General features: G+C 34.6%; 1 protein-coding gene across 7 annotated transcripts; it reads right to left on the reverse strand.

The window, feature by feature from the left end:
• LOC106884036 (uncharacterized) lies at positions 1-20,311 on the reverse strand. 7 transcript variants are annotated; one of them, XM_014935245.3, is made up of 3 exons: positions 20,225-20,311; positions 19,322-19,371; positions 1-3,664 (listed from the first exon to the last, which is right to left on the reverse strand). In XM_014935245.3, exon 3 carries the CDS (start codon positions 3,596-3,598, stop codon positions 2,048-2,050), a length of 1,551 nt encoding a protein of 516 aa, XP_014790731.1. In that variant the 5' UTR covers positions 3,599-3,664; positions 19,322-19,371; positions 20,225-20,311; the 3' UTR covers positions 1-2,047. The 7 variants fall into 7 exon arrangements, with proteins under 7 accessions (XP_014790731.1, XP_089218653.1, XP_014790730.1 ...); XM_089362527.1 differs by lacking the exon at positions 20,225-20,311 and adding an exon at positions 19,735-20,018; XM_014935244.3 differs by lacking the exon at positions 19,322-19,371.
• Positions 20,312-20,333: the final 22 nt, after the last annotated feature.

The raw sequence follows: 20,333 nt of genomic DNA on the forward strand, positions 1-20,333 counted from the left end.
TTTGTTTCATGAATTTTTATTAACTGCACAAACAATAAAAGTGCACTTAACCAATATTTCAGTTTATGTCAATAACACTGTGATTTGACATCTGTTGAGCATAATACAGAAAACACTTAAGTAGCCTAAAATTTGGACTATACAATAAAGGGCTGGAAGAAAATAGTTAGACTGGCTTGTGCTAGAAAAAAAATCATAACACTTTCAGCAGGAATGTAATAATGAAATTAAATTTACATTTCATTACCTATTGTTGAAAGAATTTCTTAACAAATAGAACACATTTCAAATTCATTTGTTTGTTTTCTAAACACTCAGTTGTGCTGATAATATTGTTTTGAAAATTAGTTCTTCTATTTCCACATTAAAATTTTAAAATTAATTAGAAATAGCAGAAAATAAGAAATAAATTAAGATTGTTATTCTTGAAACAGCACAATTTTCCTGAAAGGAATTCAAATGGCAAATTATTCACAAAAATCAGATGTTTTTTTTCCTATCACAAGATAAACCTTTAGCAGAGAGATAAATATATGAATGTCTGTGTCAGATGTTCTCTTTTTAGATAGGAAGTACTTCAATTATTGAAGTTACAGTGTCAAGCAGATCTGTGGTCTTGAGGCAGCTAAACAAATATTTAGAGGTAACTCGATATACATTATGCAGTCTGGAATTTCAATCAAGCATTCCTATTCTGGAGACATTTATTTTAAAGATATTTTGACTAAAAATTAAGCTATTGAAATGCTTAATTATTTTTAATGTTATACTTCCATAGCATGTTTTTGTCTATCGACATAAACAGCTTTTCAAGAGTTATAGGAAGTTCCTTCTCTCCACAGAGAAATTATTGAAAACATTGTTCCATACATTTGACCATCTGAAGATATAAAATGCCTATAATAATTATGTAATTTTTTTAAAATAGACGTAACAGCTAATTGAATCAAATTCAAAGAATGTGTTACCATGATGATATATGTTTTATCAAAGTAACATAATCAATGTTTCAATATTCAATTTTCCATTTCCAATGCAGATTTATCTGAAAACAAGTGATAAGTTACCTTAAATGTTTTCTCCATGTGAAAAGATTGATTTATAACAAGATAAATAGTGCAATCTTTACCAAATAAGTAAAATGCATAATGAATTAGCTGGATAAAAAAGGAAGTTTCTCTAAGAAGTGGAGAAAAAATTAACACTCACAAAAGTAACAGAAAAAGAAGAAAAATTTAAAGACAGAAAAAATAAATATGTTTGGAGTTTGATTATCTAATGTTACAATTTTTAGAACACTGTTCGCAACATTTTGTACTTTTCTCTTTCAGATGATATATTTGAAGATTTGTAATCTTTATAAAGATTTACATTTCTCTTCAGACAACTCTATTAACTAAGAAAAACAGCAAAAAAAAAAAACTTGGTATTTAAACAGAAGGCTGACCATATTAAAGAAACTAAAACAAAAATTATTCAGTAATTGTTTTCTAAGGAAACTGTTGTTAAATTCAAGATTTATTTTGAGTTAAATTTCTTATGATTCTCAATAAAAGTTAATAATTTATTTAAAAAGCAATAGTTGTTTGGAGCATAAAACATCTTTGTATATACACTAAGTACTATACACTTTTTTTTATGTACACAGTGTGCGTGCAGGGGGTGATGTATGCTGGCAAATTGTGTGAAATTTGGAAAATATCAGTCTATTTGTAATTATTTAGCCATGTCCCTCTGCGTAAAAAGTATTCAAAGACGAGATCACATTCTACATAATGAGACCTCTTCAAAAAATGCTAATTAGTCACAGTATAGTAAACAACTAAAATATTGAAGAAGAAACTAAGGCTAATAAGCCTCGTATATACAACTTGTTAGTTAAGCAAGTTTCAAAAAATAATGCATCAGTGTGTGTGTGTGTGTGTGTGTGTGTGTGTGTGTAAATATTTGTGTTTGAGTGTTTGCCTATGTGTGTGTTTGTGTGCTTTAGTAAAAATGCAATCAATTACATGATACATAGATATTGAAAAAGGATATTTTCAGAATTTTATTTGCTCTGTGTAATCTGAGAAGTTGGAATAATAATTTCATGAGAGACATTTGCATGAAGAGGTACATTGAGCTGTGTGGCAGCTGGGTACATCTGAATAGTTGGGAATATTTGAGCTGTTGATTGTGAGATTTCAATAGTTGTGGGAAATGTTGACAGCATTGGATAGATTTGGTTTGTGCCAGTGCTGTCTGTCTGATTGACAGTAGCTTCTTGTTGATACATGGCAATAGTTCTGGCTACATCAGCTGGATCTGTACCAGGGGCATGAGTAACAATTAAATTGCCTTCAGCATCAGTCACAGCAGATGCATCAGCTGGAACGACGACTGCTACCTGTTGACAGTTTCCCTCAGGTGTGATAATATCTTCCTTCAGGTCAATAAGTTGCTTGGGAGGAACACAGCTCAGTTTACGTTCTCCTTGATTATTTTTCTTATGTTTTAGTAAGTGGTCTTTCCGTGAGAAAGCAAAACCACACCTGTCACAGACAAAAGGTTTCTCCCCTGTATGGATGCGATGATGGACTCTGAGATAAGACCTGCGTGAAAAACTCTTTTGACATATGTCACAGCTATAAAGTTTCTCATTAAGGTGAGTTGATTTGTGACGCTCCAAGTTTTCATGACGGGAGAAACATTTTGAACAGTAATCACACTTGTAAACCATACCAGTTCCACTTAAGTCAGCAGTAGCTTGATATATCTGATGCTGTTGTGTATTTTCCTGGCCTGGCTGTATATTAGTAGCACTTTGGAGAGTTGGTATTATTTGGTTGGGATGGATAATACTGCAAGAATGGTAAGTGGTCTTGTTACCATTAGTAACAGCTGCTACTAACTGGTCTCCCGAATTGTGAATAATACCATCATTATTGTTGGTGTTGCAAGAGATGTCAGTACATTTAAAAGCTTGCTGCAAATCTGTTCCTTCCATATCACTAGTGGTTTGTACTGTAACAACTTGTATTTGTGTTTGGTCAACAAGAGAAGTTTGTTGTTGCTCTTGTTGAACGGTCTCACATTGGCTGTTAAAACTATCAGAATCCATATTATTGTTTTCATTCTGCATATGAACCTGCTGAGTTGTGCTTGTAACAAGTTCAACAGAAGGAAGAGCCTTTATTTCTCCATGCTGCTTAGTTTGATGCCGAACAAGATGGTCTCCACGATAGAAAGCACACCCACATACATGGCATTTATATGGACGAGTATTTGTGTGGATACGTTGGTGCACAGTTAAGTAAGACCGACGTGCAAAAGCTTTGTGACAGATTTGGCAGTTGAACATTTTAATTCCTTGATGTCCTCTGATGTGGATCACTAAATGATCATTGCGCGAGAAAGCACGACCACACAAATTACACCCAAAAGGTTTTTCTCCTGTATGAAGACGACGATGCAACTTCAGATAGGATTTCTGACTAAAATCTCTGCCACATGTTTCACATTTGAAGACTTCACGGCGCAGATGACGAATGCGATGTCTCTCCATGTTGTCTCGGCGAGAGAACATCTTTCCACAAAGGTCACAGGTAGGCTTCTTCATTTTTAGGAATTATCAGCAAATATTTAAAATTTGGTGCATCAAAGGTTTAATAAAACAATGGATAACCTAGAAAGATAACAGATATAATTAAAGAGTGAAGCATAATACAAATTATAAATGTTGGAAATTAAATAAAATTAATTGTAATATTTATGTATTGGTTTATGTTCCTTTAGGAATTTTTCATAATATATACTAGATTGCACCTATTTAAATAAGTAAGACAGAAAACTATAATGTAGCTGGATGTTCCTACAATGCAACCTACTATAAACCACTACGCTATTCCATAGCTTAACCATTTAGCATTCAGATCAGTCTGTCAAATATGTTTATTTATTCATGTTATTTTCAATTAGTTATACATTATCTTGTAGTTTTGAGATTTTAATGATGTGATTGTTTATTTTAAAAATGATATTGTAGGGTAGTTGTGAGAGGCCAGATATGGCCAGTTTGAACATAAGACAGATAGAATATTTGGGCTGGATATGACCCAAATGCTAAATGCTAATGGATTAAGTAGTGAGCACCTTAGTTTAATGAAGCAGAAAATACTATTAGAGATGAGTGCAAATTTTTCTAAGAAACAGCAACAAGAAGCAAGGGAAAAATATCTGGAGTCTAAGTAAGAAGCTAGTTCTTGAGATTACTAAAATAAAACAGGTACATGTTGTGCTGAAATAATCGAGAAGCATGATGTGCATTAAATTGCAAGCTTATGTGACTCTGAATGAGGACAACACTGGAGAGATGTATCTGCAATGATGAGTGTATGCTCTTACAGGTAATGAAATGTGGGAGGGATAATTTGTTGAAATGAAAAATATCAATGGAATAGAGACAGCCTAATCCCAGAGAAACAAGCTGATAAAGGCAAGTGTGGATGTCAGTATGTGCAAGATTAAATCAATTAAGAATGTGAAGGCAGACAAAATTACATATCCTTTATGAAATGAGCAAACATTGAAAGAAACAGATTGCATTGGTATTATACTGAATATGTGATTAATACACACACACTGAATATAAGTAATTGTTTTGTGTGTGTGCACTATATCACTTTCATACACTGACCATAGGTATACAGTATTTCCTATGTCAATCACTGTTAGCTCACTCATTCAACATGTCTTTTATTTTCACTACAGGAAAATGTAACTCATTACATATTGAAGATAAAACATTTAGGAATTCCAACAATTTAAAATAAAACCAACATAAGATGGAAAGGTCCTTTAGTTTATTGAACAGAAAATTGAACACTAATGCAGCTATAAATAAGTTGTTTTGCTAGTTGGCAATAAGAAAGGTACTCCCAAATGAGAAAAATGCACCACCAAAAATATGCAGAACACAGGTATTGTTGTATTAATAAACATAGCATATCAGTGCAATACAGAATAGGTAAGCTACTAGGTGTGAATACTCCTTGAATTTTTCAAGTATTTTCACTCTCTATTTTTAGCAAGTTGATATCAGTGTTAATGTAGGTACTAATAAGAAGAATTAGTGAATGTTACATGTCAAACTTAATGATTGTTAACTTAAAGAGGTTATTTCATGGCCCATGTTTGCTGTACATGCGAAATAAAATTCAGTTATAGCTGTTGTAAGAATGGCAATTTGACACAATTATATTTTTAAAGTATACTAAAGAAATTCTCACCATCCTCATTGAATCATAGTCAATGACTGCCATTCATTTTTCATTTTATTTATTTAATAATTTAGACTCAATACAGCATATGGACAATTAGATATGGCTAATGCTCAGTCTGAATTCTGAAAGCCAGTAGTACAAGGATTTCCACAGGAACCAACAAGTGTAAGCAGTATTCAATAGCAAAGTAATCTTAGGGTTTGTATAGGGCTAACAGTAGCTCAGAACCAAAACACTCTGTAGCTCTGACAAGGATAGCTGAGCTTTCCTTAATTAAGTTATAAATATTGTTATGTATCATATATTAAAACACCAGAAGTCATCATTAACAACAACAATATTTAATGTCCATTTTCCATGCTGGCATGGGTAGGGCAGCTTGACAAGAACTGACAAGGCCTGAGGCAGCACCAAGTTCCACAGTCTTTTTTTGGTTTGACATAGTGTGCTGGGTGCTTTTTACATGGCACTAGCACCCACATCAATACTTTTTGCATAGCACCTTGGTTTTAGGATCTCAATTCTGTTGTGATGAGCAGGTCTTAGTATTGTTGCAGTGTGATCATTTTAGCAGTACTTTTGATGTGGGGCTGTCGATGACATGTTGTTTAACCTCAGATCAACCTGGATAAAACAGACTTAAGATTAAAAGCATCCCAGCTGTCTTTTATAACTGGAATGCTTTTGATCATTTTGTGCAGAGCATGTCTCAGACTACATTACTTATATAAGGTGGTATGGTGCAATTAAGATTTGCTTGGTATTTCAAATAAAACAAACAACTGTGTAGAATCTCCCTTGATGGCTGTTGACATGTTTTTTTTTCTGCTTTTCAAGACTTGTGTCGCAAAAAGATGGAGGAAATGGAGAGCAAACATTCCATTTTCAATGTTTTAATGTCTGTTAGGAGACCTAAAAAAGCAGTCCTAGTTAAGATTCCTGGTGACATGTCACCAATGTTTTATTATTAACAGTAGCCCTTTGTATCAGTTACTAGATATATCTTTTAGCTTGTGCCCTTGTTACGTAAGATAATTTGAAACAATAGTCAATGACCAACAGATCAAAGGTCCATCCCAAGCCATAGGCTCATAAGGGCAATTTCCCAGATTCTGTGACATATATATTCTCCTCTGGATGGGATGTTGGTCCACCATGGGATTACTCAGTTTTGCCAGCTGAGTAGATTTGAGTAACTTGTGTTCTGCTCAAAAACACAATGCATCGCCTGGTCCAGGAATTGAAACAACAATCTTACAATTACAAGTGCAACACCCTAACCTCATGCCTCCACAAACCAATAGTATCAGATTACAATTAATGGTTTTTATATTAGGAAATAGCTAAGACAGAATCTTTAACTAAAAACAAAATGAAAAAAAAATTTGTTTAACTTAGTTTAATCTAGGTTACTGTTTAACGTAGTTTAAACCAGATTATTTAAGATAATTAAACCACTCACAGTGAGCACAACATATAATTAAGCAGAACTACTCAAGGATTCAATGCAGGAACTATAAGAGATAATAATAAATATACTGAGATGAATAAAAGATTTCAATGACTTTGGTTAAATCTGTTATGATTATTGTAGAGGAGTCTATTTTGAAGAAAGAGTTCCTTTATTTTTAAATGGAATAGTCACTTTACGGCTTTGTTATTTTTGTCTCCGAGTATTATAGCTGCAGACTACTGAATTCAAAAGATAATATTTATGTTTCACTTCCAAGCATAGATTTACAGGGAGAAATTTTTGGTAAAAAATGGCCATCAGTTTCACTGACAAAGGTCTATAGAGTGGGTGACAAATTACCTGTGATTTTGAAGAATTCAATAAGAGAACACTAGTAAATGCAACAGTAATTGAACAAATACAAGTGCAAGATTGCTGGTAGGATAATGTTCATGACATTCTCTTCTAAGCAAGAATACAAAACTACATTTTAAAATAGCTTCTTCTGAAAATATAAGGGACTAAAAATTGTTGAAATACTTATTGAAAATTTTTTTTTTTAAATATATTACATTTTTTTCTGCACACAGCATTGAAGGTCCTTTTCTAAGAAGAAAGAGGGAAAATTTGATTATGGACTTTATTTTATTACTACTATTTATTTTATCAATCATGGATGACTGATAGATAAAAATCAATTTCAGTGTAGTGTGAGCTCAGAAAAGTAAGGAACAAGTTTATGATGACCAGTAAGTTTCTCTCATAACTAGGAAGCCAGTTATCACAAAAAGGCATATCTATCTACCACAGAAACACAAAATATAGACACTGACTATGTGTAATTCAAAGCTATAGTGCAACACCACTTGCAACACTAATCCACTTAGTCATCATAACTTTGTCTTTGATTCTTTTTAAAGATAACTTGGTTTGAAATTATTGCATTTCAGCACATTTCCAAATTATTTTTTTACATTTATGAGGTAAGTTTAATCTGCAAGGGCCATTTTCCAGTTTATTAGGTCTGCCAAAATCACGATAGCCCTAGAAACCATGCCAAAGCAGATATTGGAACATGATGCAATCTTTGGACCTGTCAGATCTTGTAAAGTTGTCCATGGCAACATGGAAGATGAATGTTAAAAGATGATGGTGATGTCAGAGATTTTATTACATATTGTTATACATCTTCACAGTAAACTAGTCATCACACTTTTAATTTCAATGGATCTCTTGTTGCCATTGAGTCTCAATGAGTATAGTCATATAAAGTTTTTGTCATTAATGTTTTCCAGCAAGTTGGTGAAACAAATAATTTTCCATTACACAAGTTTACTATTTTCAACTGTTAACACATTTTTCAATGACTTAAATGGCTTTTCAATAACAGGACAATTGTCCCATAGAAATTGACAAACCTAATTGTTTCTTATACTTTGGTGGTTTTACACCTACAATTCTTGCTAGTAAACAAGGCACTGGTGACACCGTCTCCTCTTTATTAGTCAATATACTAAAAAAAAGATAATTAATTAGTCTCTAATTGATTATCATGCTTGATAATTCTAACCATTACATTTTTTTTATTTACTTGTAGAGTCTGAAGGAAGGGGTAGTACCATTAAGTTGGCAAGCTTCATGTTGTTAACGTTTCATTTAAATAGTTGCAGTTCAACACCTGCAGGAAAGACATGATCCGGGAGAAGATTCTAGAGGACTGATGTTCCAATAAAGAAGAACTGGGCATGGCTCGAGCAGGGTTGAGGAGAGAGGCTGAAGAGGCAAAGAAGGGCAAAAGTGCCTGAGTGATGGAGGTATGAGACCCGCCAGCTCCAAATAACAAAGGCATTATAAAGCAGTCTTTTGCCACTGTTGTATCTGTCTTTGTACGACAGTTGTCGCTCTGACAGATATTGTTATATTCCAGACTCATTGATAGGATGTTTCTATCTGGCACTGTATGATCCCCAGTCGTATAGTGTTATTATCCTCAAAAAGTTGGATTGTTATAACGCCCACTCAATATCACAGTATAATTACTAGATCAGTACAGACATGACTATCAACACAGCTTTCTCGTACTCTCTCGATACCAGCTGACGTCACCTTACTTATTGTAACTGCCTCATTCCACTTGTCACATGGGAGGGGTGTACTATTATTACTAATTCCCTACATCTCCTCTTTTAAGTTTTTCTTAGGAAGTGTCATTTTATTTAGGAATATTTTTATTCACCCCATCTCCCTTTTTTGAGTTTTTTGTTTAAATATTTTTTTCTCCTGGCATCTATTTTCAGGAACTCTGTTTTCTCTTCCTCTCACTTGTATGCCTGGGTTCAATCACCTGCAGTGGCATTGGTACTTGGAACATATCGTACAACCATTCTATAGGTTCCTCCAACTTCTTTGCTTCACTTTACACAAATCTCTTTTTCAGTTGGTTCCTGTGTCTCTTTTGTATGCTTTTTCTACTTTTTACTCGATACATCATTGCAAAATTTGCATCTCAGAGAGACATAGGATGTTTGGTTTGGTGACTGTGCATGGATCTGAGTGCTTGCAATAGAGTGAATTCCACTAAAAGCACCCAAAGGCCATACAATGGCTACACTGACGTGATACACCAAACAGTTTTATCACCAACATTTGTATCATCTTCATAAATAATAACATCTATGTCATTTCCAACATGTTCAATTGCTCTCTGAAACTATGTATTGGCAGTTTTAATTCCATAAGACTTGTCCTTGTTAAAAGGATTCCTTGGTGTATATATTGTTGTAACTTTTCTCACTTCAGAATACATTTCTATCTGATGACATAAACCCCTTAAAATCAATCAATCAATATAATTTATGCCAGAAGTAGAATGAAATATCGATTTAGTAATTGCAGTTGGATAAGAATCTATACAAAAATTTTCATCTAAACTTACTTTACAGTCTCCAGATATTATTCAGAGATGTGCATTTGTAGTAAACACAACTACTAAAGGAAATGCCTGTTTAGTCCCTCCTCTAAGTGGAACTTTTCCAGTTTCAATACAACAAATAGTTTAATGTATACTGACAACAGTGTCACCTCAGAATAACATGTTCTGATATTTTCTTTGAAAAGAAACAATAGCTTAAAACCTATCTATCTTCCAAACTATACTGGAACTTCATCTCATTCATTACATCTATCCATACCAACAAGCCATGATTTTTCTTCCATTCAGCAACAACTCCATGATACTCACACCATTGTCCTTATTTGTTTCCATTTAATGCATCAAACTTTTCCAAAATTTCAATGAGGGATCATTAATTTGTTTTAATATGAACTCACTGGTTTATTCAAATCCATCCAAATATTCTAAGGGATTACAGTTCAAGTATTTTTAGACCAATTTCATAAATATTTGCCGAATTATTACTTTCAATTTCCTCAATCTATTCACAGTGGTTTTACATACAACCTTTTCTCTCTCCAATTTATGAAACAAAATCAAACAACTATTGCTTTCTCACCATTAGCATGGCTTCTAAGCAGGGCTGTAGAGTCAGAGTCGTGGAGATGGAAACAATTAAGGAGTAGCTGGAGTCAGAGTTGGTATAGTTTTACTGACACCAACTCCAACTCACAATATCATTATTCTTTAATATAAACAGGGTATAACATATAGGCCTATTCAAAGTACAAGTATATGCATATGCTTTATGAGATATGTAGACCACAATCACTTAATTACATAAAGAGGGGTTGGAGTTGAAAGTGCCAATAGTAGGAGTTGTCAAAGTTTTTTGTTTTGACTCCACAGCCCTGCTTCTAAGCCAGTACTACTGGAGATTTGCTTTTGTCCAGAATCCACCAGTAGTCTCTTGCCTTCAAGAACTTTAGCAAAAGCACTGTTGTTGCTCTTGTGATTAGCAGAGCTTTCAGCTGAGGGGTCTGGCAAAGTGTTTAACTTCAGACTTCATTCATCTTTTATTTGTTGGATCAGAAGTTAAAAAAAGTTTCAATAAATGCAGGACATTTTGATGATACTAATTTATATTCATAAAAGCAACATTTAGAAATAGATTTACGTTTGTTTCTCTCAACATATGACATAGTGACATGATCAATATCATCCTTTTTTTTTTTCGTTTTAATAATCTGAAATCATTTCAGTGTTGAATCAATTCAATGCAGGCATTAAGTTTCAGATTACTGGACTAAAAAAATATTCTAAAACTTTTACATGATGCTTAGATGATTGCATGCTTCTAAGAGCCTCGTTTGAATCATATCTTCTTGTGGACTTTGTGCTATAAGCTCTAATTTTATCAAATTCACAAAAATGAGTTGACTCATGCAATCTCTAAGAATAACAGAATTGATTCAGTCCAGATTTTGAAGCTGTGATAAGAATTGAACTCTGTTAATTTCTTTTAGGAAGGAACTGGTGACATTATGGCAGATCTTATCTTGCTAAAATTAATTTCTTCAAGTGCTAATAATTTTATCAGAAAAATAAACTTTATATATAGTTACTATACCTACTGTTGATAAAAGCAAAATCTATTATTTGTTTTTTAGCATTGGTGCCCAGAAGCCTTTTGTTCTTGCTGCAGCAGTAAAACATCACAGCCAGGTCTCTATAATGTTTGGGTCATCAAGTAGAGAAATTCATTGTTATTATTAACTAGCAGCACCACAGTCATGTACTAAATTTATCCAAGTAAAGCCATAGTCACCCACAATCCCTTATGTTCAGAAATGTTATCGAATAGTCAAATTCCGGTACTGAACTGATAACTACCTTATAGAGTCTTAATCAGCATGTACAATAAATGCAATGCTATAACAATACTAGCATAACAATGACATCACAATTTGTAAACTTGACAGGAACAATACTTACTTCACTAGTATACTGAAATAATACATACAGCACCATTTTGCATATATAAACAAAAATATGAATGTGTTGTAAACTGCAAGTTACATTTTAAGGGCTAAGGCTTACCTTCAGGTGTATAACATCAAGCAGAAAAAGATATATCTCCCTTTAGATAGGATGTGGTTTATCTTCAGCTATAAAACGTAGATCTGGTACCTATTCCTGATAGTTATGTAAATGGAAGTAGATAGAATTAAGGGAATTGCCCAAATGTACATTGAAACACCTTAAGAAACTTTGAGTTGATTGTCTGATATATTTATTCAGCCATTTCGTGGCCTCTGCCAGAAGTGTAGCCAGCTCACTTATTCCTATCTTTACTTCATTGGACACTAAACTCTGCTTGCAAAGACCTGTTAAGGTAAGTGAAATCGAAATCGTAATTGAACCATATTCGATGACTGGCACCTGTGCCAGTGGAGCACTAACAGCACCATCCAAGTGTGATCATTACCAGAATAGCTGTCTGGCTTCCGTGCTAGTGGCACATAAATAGCACCATTTGAGCGTGATCGTTACCAGCGTCGCCTTACTGGCACGTTAGAAAATATTCGAGCAAGGTTGTTGCCAGTGCCGCTGGACTGGCTTCTGTGCAGGTGGCATGTAAAAAACACTATTTTGAGCGTGGCTGTTGCCATTACCGCCTGACTGGCCCTCATGACGGTGGCACGTAAAAGCACCCACTACACTCTCAGAGTGGTTGGCATTAGGAAGGGCATCCAGCTGTAAGAAACTTTGCCAGATGAGATTGAGCCTGATGCAGCCTTCTGGCTCACCAGTCCTCAGTCAAACCGTCCAACCCATGCCAGCATGGAAAGCAGACGTTAAACGATGATGATGATATATATATATATATATCATCATCATCTTTCTATATACAGTAATAATGATTTAATACTCACAACTTTCTCTAAACAAACAAGTTCACCAGCTGTTTCAGTCCTCTGTGAGCAACAGTCTTAGTACAGAGGCTGAAACATTTACTATCATCATTTGTCTACTCAAGTTAGTATCACCAACTTCTCAAACCTTTGATCTCTTTCTTACTTCTCAACCCATCATTTTCCCTGTGGTCACAATATCTACCCACCTAATATTACCTGGTCATTAAAATTTCATGGCATTTCCATCTAAACCACCTTGTTACACACAACCCTGAAAACTTGAGTCATTTACCTCAAAATTCTACTTATAATCTGTGCTGCCTATCTTTGACAGTAAACATGCTTCATCTCTGACTCATCTAAGTTAAGTGGTAGACTGAAACTAAGTTCCAAGCTAGTCAATAATTTCTAAGCAACTCATAGCTGAAGAATGCTGCCTACAAAAACTGGAAAAATTCACTTACCATCAATTTAAAAGTGTTCACCCAATATTGCACCTCAAATTTTATCATCAGAAACAAAAAGATATCTTGAATGTTGCACAATCAGCAAGCTCCTTTATCTCCCAAACTGCAGCCTGGTTTTCAAGAACTTCTCAAGAAATTTATCAACTAACTTTGTAGAATAACCAGTTCTACTGGAAATTTGCTTTTGTTCTCAATCTACCAGTATTCTCTCACTTTCAAGAATTTTAGCAAAAGCAGTGCTGAGCTTGAGATTATTAGCAAAGCTTTCAACTGAGTCTGACAAAGTTGTACAGTTTTGGATTTCATCCATCTTTTATTTCTTGACTCAGAAGTTACCTGTCAGATTACTCCACTAAAACATAGTTTGCTCTAATCCACATTATATCAACCTCAGTGTGCAATTTTCAAGATTTTCCACATTCTTCCTTCTCTGTATTAATGGTCATTTGATATTACTTCTCACCATATGCTCTTCAATAGATCCCTCCACTCTTCATAAAATTTCAACAGACAAATAACATTCATATTCAAACTAGACACTTCATGCCACTCTTGCACAACTTTTATAAACAGGACTACATTTCACCAAAAGGTATCAGTTTCAGATATTACAAGCAGAACATCAGCCTTAACAGAATCTCAGACTAAATTATAATTGTTTCACATTTTGGCACAAGGCCAGCAAACTTAAGGTGAAGGAGTTAGTCAATCACATTGACCCCCTCACCCCACTCCCAGTACTTGAATGGTACTTTATTTTACCAACCCCAAAAGGATGAAAGGCAAAGATAAATTCAGTGAGGTTTGAACTTAGAACACTAAAGAGCCAGAATAAATAATGCTCATTTTGTCTGATGTACTAACAATTCTTCCAGCTCACTGCCTTTATTATAATAATAATCCTTTCTATTATAAGCAGAAGGCCTGAAATTTGGGGGAGGGGGATAGTTGATTATATCAACCCCAGTACTCAACTGGTACTTAATTTATCGACCCCGAAAGGATGAAAGGTAAAGTCAACCTCAGCAGAATTTGAACTTAGAATGTAGCGACAGGTGACATACTACTGAGCATTTCCAGCTCATGGCCTTAATAATAATAATGATAATACAAAAAAAAAAAATGAGTGCCGGTGGCACGTAAATAGCACCATTCGAGCGTGACCGTTACCAACGTCGCCTTCCTGGCACTTGTGCCAGTGGCATGTGAAAAGACATTCAAGCGAGTTCGTTGCCAGTCCTGCTGGACTGGCTCCTGTGCAGGTGACACATAAAATACACCATTTCGAGCGTGGCTGTTGCCAGTACCACTTGACTGGCCTTTGTGCCGGTGGCACGTAAAAACACCCACTACACTCTCTGAGTGGTTGGCGTTAGGAAGGGCATCCAGCTGTAGAAACTCTGCCAAATCAGATTGGAGTCAGGTGTAGCTTTCTGGTTTCACCAGTCCTCAGTCAAATCGTCCAACCCATGCTAGCATGGAAAGCGGACGTTAAACGATGATGATGATGATATCAATTTGGATTACATTTGATGCTTGTAGTAATTGTCTCACAAAAAAATTATCCCCCTTAACCATGAAATTGCAATCATCATGTTAACATTGGTTTTTCTAGTGAGCATGAATCTGCCATACAGCACATTGCCACTAATATAGTCTTTCAGAGAAATTCAATGTGAATTCAAAAGAGGAGGATTGTACTATAAATATGGTGTATTGTTTCCATCAGATCCAGGGAAAATATGCAGAACAGAGCAAGGCAATGTATATGGTCTTCAATGACTTCACAAATGCATTTGACATAGTAAACTAGTCAGATTAATAGTAGGTATTCATAAAGTTGGGCTGCACAGAAAGTTCACCTGTATGGGCTTGGATTATGCACGGGAACTCCAAGCTTGTAAAATTTGATGTTAGTGTAGGAGTCAAGTAGGGCTGCATGCTAATGTGAAAATTATTTTCACCCTATTTGCTGACCATGTTCAAGGAGGTTTTTGGCAACTCAGCTGAAGGTGTACTCTTACAGAAAAAGCCTGATGCTGACTTGTTTAAGGTAGAAGACTTCAAAGCTAAAATGGTGACCACACAAATGTTAGAGAGAGAAAATCTTTTTGCTGCTGATTATAACTGTCTTTCCTGTGGTGCAGAGAATATGCAGTCTGAAAGAAGTTTTTGGAAGTGCTATCATAAAGTTCAACCAGAAGAGCCAAGTAGCATAAAATGACCCCATGACCTCAAAGGACAGAAGCTGATAAAGGTAAGCCAGTTTACCTATTTAGGTAGTATAGTAAAAAATGAACAACATCTTAGGATGAGTGAAACCAATAAGTTAAGAGAGTGATTATGGAATAAGTACATTATGATCCAAGTACAAAGTATACTGAATAATTATATCATATTACTCATGGATATTTAACATGGATATTTAACACAAACAAGTAAAAGAAGAAAATGCATCTATTTAAGATGAGATACCTGAAACAGATCATGAATATTTCTTGAAAAAACAAGGTCAAGAACACCATAATCTTAGAAAAAGTCCCTAGAATGAAAGAGATGTTGGTGCAGTGAAGATACTGCTGGCTTAGGCATGTCCAAAGAATGGAGAAAACTTCATTAGCAAGACAATTCTATTCACAGTTCAATAATGGTACAAGAAATTACAGATCCCAACAAAGCTACAATGATGTTAAAGATGAGAAAATTAAACATTGATACCCACTGCTGGATCATAACAGCACAAACCTGTAGAGGAGAGTGATCCACTTTTAGTACTGTAGCGCATAGGACAGCCATGCAAATATGGATTTTAGTTAAGAATTTGTCTTATCTCTCTAGAAATATAGTAAGTGATCGCAAATCTGAAATGTATCTTATCCAAGTTTATCCTATTCTATACTATTGCTAGCTTCTGCCCATATGATCTATTTCCACTTCATACATTATATTTCTTACTTGTAATTATCTGGTTTCCCCACTCCTGAAATAAATCCCAAGTGCATTTCATTTACACAGGACAAGGAAGTATTTTATTGAATAACTCAAAATTTTTGATAGATTGAATAAGTTTGATAAAGTCCTTCCTGCTCCCTATTCAATACAAACATGACCAATATAACTGACCCAGTTAATACCAACAAAAACAATAATTTTCATGAACTGACATTTTCTAAAAATGACCAAGATTAAAAAGATATTTTGGGAAAACTTGGAATAATATTCACATGAAGTAGAAAAAAATTGGAAGCTCTGAAAGGAATACAAAAGTATTTCAAGGAATTAAAGTGTAATATAGGAGCATTCTCTGGAATAGAAGAGTAATTCTGTAAACAGCTATAATATAGATGCACAGCATCCTAAAATGACCTGACATTGATTTTAACTAAGATGATATGCATTACTGCAAATTATTTGCTTCCAATAATAAAGAAATGTAACAATACCAGGGTAATTTAGGTTCACCTATAATATGATTATAGAGTACAAGAAACATGTTAATACTGTGTTTCTTTATCAAAACAAGCTGTATGCCTGTTTCATTCACATTAAACTGAATTAAAACAAATATAAAAATACTTGAAAAGCAAACTTAAAACAGATGGAATAAAAATTTAAATAACTAAAACCAAGAATCATTTAAAGAAAAGTAATTTCTAGTTTAACAAGACCACCAGTGGATAAATACTACCATTAAAATTTCAAGTTTTACTACAACAAGCAATAAGTTTCTTTTTTTTTTTATTATTATCCTAATTAGGTCTGAAGGAAGGAACTACATCCTTAGCTTTCAGGTCATCCAGCAGTAAGACTGATGTTAACATTTAGCTTAAACAGAAGCAAGTTGATGACTTTAAGAAAGATATATATAGAGAGGGAATTCCAGAGGACTAAAGTTCTGGAAAGAAAGGACAGGGTATAACAGTTAGTATGTGTGAGGGGAGGGGATTATATAAAAACAATTGGAAGAAACAAGTGAATTGAGAGGGCCTGGGTAAAGTTTATATGAGACCAGCCAGCTTCAAAGATAAGAAGTCATTATAGTAGCAGTAGAAAAGGCAGAGGAGTCAGTACATTTCAGGGCCAGAAGTTAGAATGAATCTGTGAGTGAGTGACTTGAAGTCATTAAGTGGCCTTTCACTGGATGTAATCCACAATAGCCATGTGTGCAGCAGCTTGTACTGACCCAGACGTAGAAGCAATACCTCATTGTAGTCTCACCTAAGCTTTGTAGAGGACTAATTGTTGGTGGCTGAAATGCTAGCAAGGCATAGTATTTCAAGTGATCATAAAGACTCTAGTTATGTGCTGCTCATGTGTGATGAAGTTAGAGTGAGATAATGTTTTCCTGATATGTGCAGTGATTGTCTTTTTTTTTTTTAATTAGAGCTCCTTATGGCAAGGAGACTAAAAGGATCATCTGCAATTTCAGAAGTAGGAGAGCTTGATGGCTCTGCAATGCACAGAGGCAACCTTTTCAGTTTGGATGGTCTTACTGGAATTATGATATTGGGTAAGAGCTGTCTAGTTTGTAAAGTGGGTGATTTTCTCCAAGTATTATAGGTCATGTATTTTTGCCTAAACTACTACAGCACAGCTGCGTGAACCATTTGGAAAAGTCAGGGCTGTGAGTTTTGTTGTGGCATGTAAGAAGACATGTTTAAGAAGATGGTTTCAGTAACTCCCCAAGGTTTTGTTGTGTGAGATGTGGGAAGACATGTTAAACAGGATGGCTTTAGCAAGCCATCTGGTGTTTCTGATGTGTCAGAAATGAAGCACGTGCTGTCAGGGCAAGAATAAGTGGAATTCTGTTAGTTGGTTAACTTGAAATGCCATAGGATCAGGGACATGTATATGTGGAGGGGAGGGCATTGCATATGTGCATTTATAGTGGGTAGTTGTAATAAGGCACTAATCAGACAACCTGATGGTTTGATGGTTGCAGAGAAAGTTTTGGTCTGGTAGAGGATGTATTTAGGTAAGAAAGTGACCAAGGGAGTCTGGCGAGTCTGTGTGTTGGTTAAGGAGCGAAAAGACTTGTTTCTGCATTGGTATCATCAATATGGGATGTGTATGAGAGCCAAAGAAGAGTTGTGAGCATTGAAGTCTTCACTGAATGACTTCAGAGAGGAGTGAAGGTGAGCTAGGTGTTCTCAATAGTTGAAAAGTTGTTAGTGGTTTGCGAGGTTTGAGGAAGGAAGCAAATTTGGAGGTGGGAAGGCTGGCTTTGAGCCAGAGTAATTGAAAGTCTTCATGACTGAGATCCAGGTGAAAGAGATGAATGTCAGGGAGAGGGAAATTTATGTATGACCTTTGAGTAAAAAAAGTATATCCTTACAGTAGAGACTGATAAGATAAGATTTGTCTCAGAGGAACAAGATGTGAAGTTAGCATATTCATAAGAGGTGATCTTGGTGTTCATGGATGTTAGAGAGAAGGAGGGAGAATTGTTTTTATTTCTGGCATCTAGTGAAGTGTAGCAGGTATCAGCTCTTTGTGTGGTCACGCTAACTTCTTGTCATGAGCTGGGTCTGGAGGTTCACAACAGAGTGAACTCTTTTAAAGGCTTTTATGTATCAGGCTGTAGTGTTAAACCGGGTAGCATGATGTACCTACCACACAAGTTAGGAAACACGTTACCATGTGTCATTTAAATTTAAAACTTGAAAAAAAATTCATCTTACAAGAGAAGATGTTAATTTAAAAGCGATTTCTTTTGGCAAAACTCAAAACCAATTTTTACAAATGATATGGAAAATTGATTCCCCTTCGCATACTACTGGTATTCATGATGTTTCTGTTTAAAAGTTTAACTTTTTAAAGAAATTCTTGTAAATGCTGCAACTTTTGAATAAAGCATTTAAAAGAAAAGTAATTGTCATTGGCGTTACTGAAAAGAAAAACTAGATCTCTTTAACAAATGGTATACAGAGAAGGTAACTTCATTATCCATGCAAAGCAAACGAGTTCGAAAAATTAAGAGTTTTGATGGTAGTTGCTTGTCTGTGTAAATACAGCTTTATATTCATATCTTGTTTTGGATTAGAATTTCCGAAAATTTCAAACTATCTAAATTTCACGGCATTTAAAACTTTCAGCACATGAAATATTTTCATGAGATACAAATTAAAAAATAATAATAAAGAATGAATGAAAAGGCAATCCAAAGGCCCACCAACACTGGTGTGAAATGTATAAGGAAAACTTAAAATTTCCGTTTTATAAACAGAATTATTCGATCTTATTTCTTTTTCGAAAAGTGCTTAATTTCAAAAGGTATTGAGGTATTATATTAACTAGAGAAGACAGTGTTCAATTCTAAGCATACTTACCCCATAATCGCAACTCACAAAGTGAAGCGTCGAAATATTATCCATATCATCTGGGAAAATGATAGTGAAATATGAAAGATAAATCATTACAGCAAACCACTGGGAATGATCAAACCAGTGAACCAAATGGCCGGTGTTTAAACTGAATTATATAACCTAATTAAAATAAAATCCTTACATGCTATATCTGTTGCATATTTTTGAATATCAATGTTGTTTCTTGTTTTATAGCGAAACACTAATTTCAGTTAAGTGCTACATTTTAAACATATTTACGAAAATATCGCAAGAAGAAAACAATATATTGCAGAGAACACTGTAATTATCAATTAAAAACATCAATAGACATATATAAGAACACTTCAAATATAAGAATCCATTAGATAATATATTTACGAAAACATAACACTCACTATTTTTCGTATGTGTATGTATGGAACTGCTGTCATTTTAAGTTATAAATCTATTCATTAAATGGCCCCGAGTCACTCCCAGCAGACTTGCTATTCGAAATTAGACATACTGAACATTTATAGTTTATCCAAATCACAACTCAGTCAATGAAATAATTTAGAGAGAAAAGTAGTAACAGATTCAGTTAGTCAAACCAAGGTCTACAGACATTCTAACCTAAAGAAAATCTACCATTACTAGCTATTCCCTAAACTTTTATATATACATATATATATATATATATATGTATATACACACACGTATATGTGTATGTGTGTATGTATATGTGTGCGTATGACTTCAATCAAGAAATATTTCAGCGTGCTTACGTAGTGTTAATATAATAAAATCAAGCAACTGTTTGAGTAACATACGGAAGAATCATTACAATTACCGGCCATTCATATGTTTAAGTCGGCTAGTGACAAGTTGGCAGCGAAGTGTACTTACATTGTAAGCTAGTGGTGAAGTTTTTCATCGTTTCCTATGCAGCCATTTTTTTAAGGGATGGGGATCCTGTCTAATTTCGACATAAACAAAGGGGAGACAACTGCAGACA

This window comes from Octopus bimaculoides, chromosome 14, assembly GCF_046866305.1.
Source record: "Octopus bimaculoides isolate indiv1 chromosome 14, ASM4686630v1, whole genome shotgun sequence".
NCBI lineage: Eukaryota > Metazoa > Mollusca > Cephalopoda > Octopoda > Octopodidae > Octopus > Octopus bimaculoides.

Coding starts and splice junctions, on each gene's coding strand:
- LOC106884036 (XM_014935244.3), bottom strand. CDS start 3,598: ATGAAGAAGCCTACCTGTGACCTTTGTGGAAAGATGTTCTCTCGCCGA.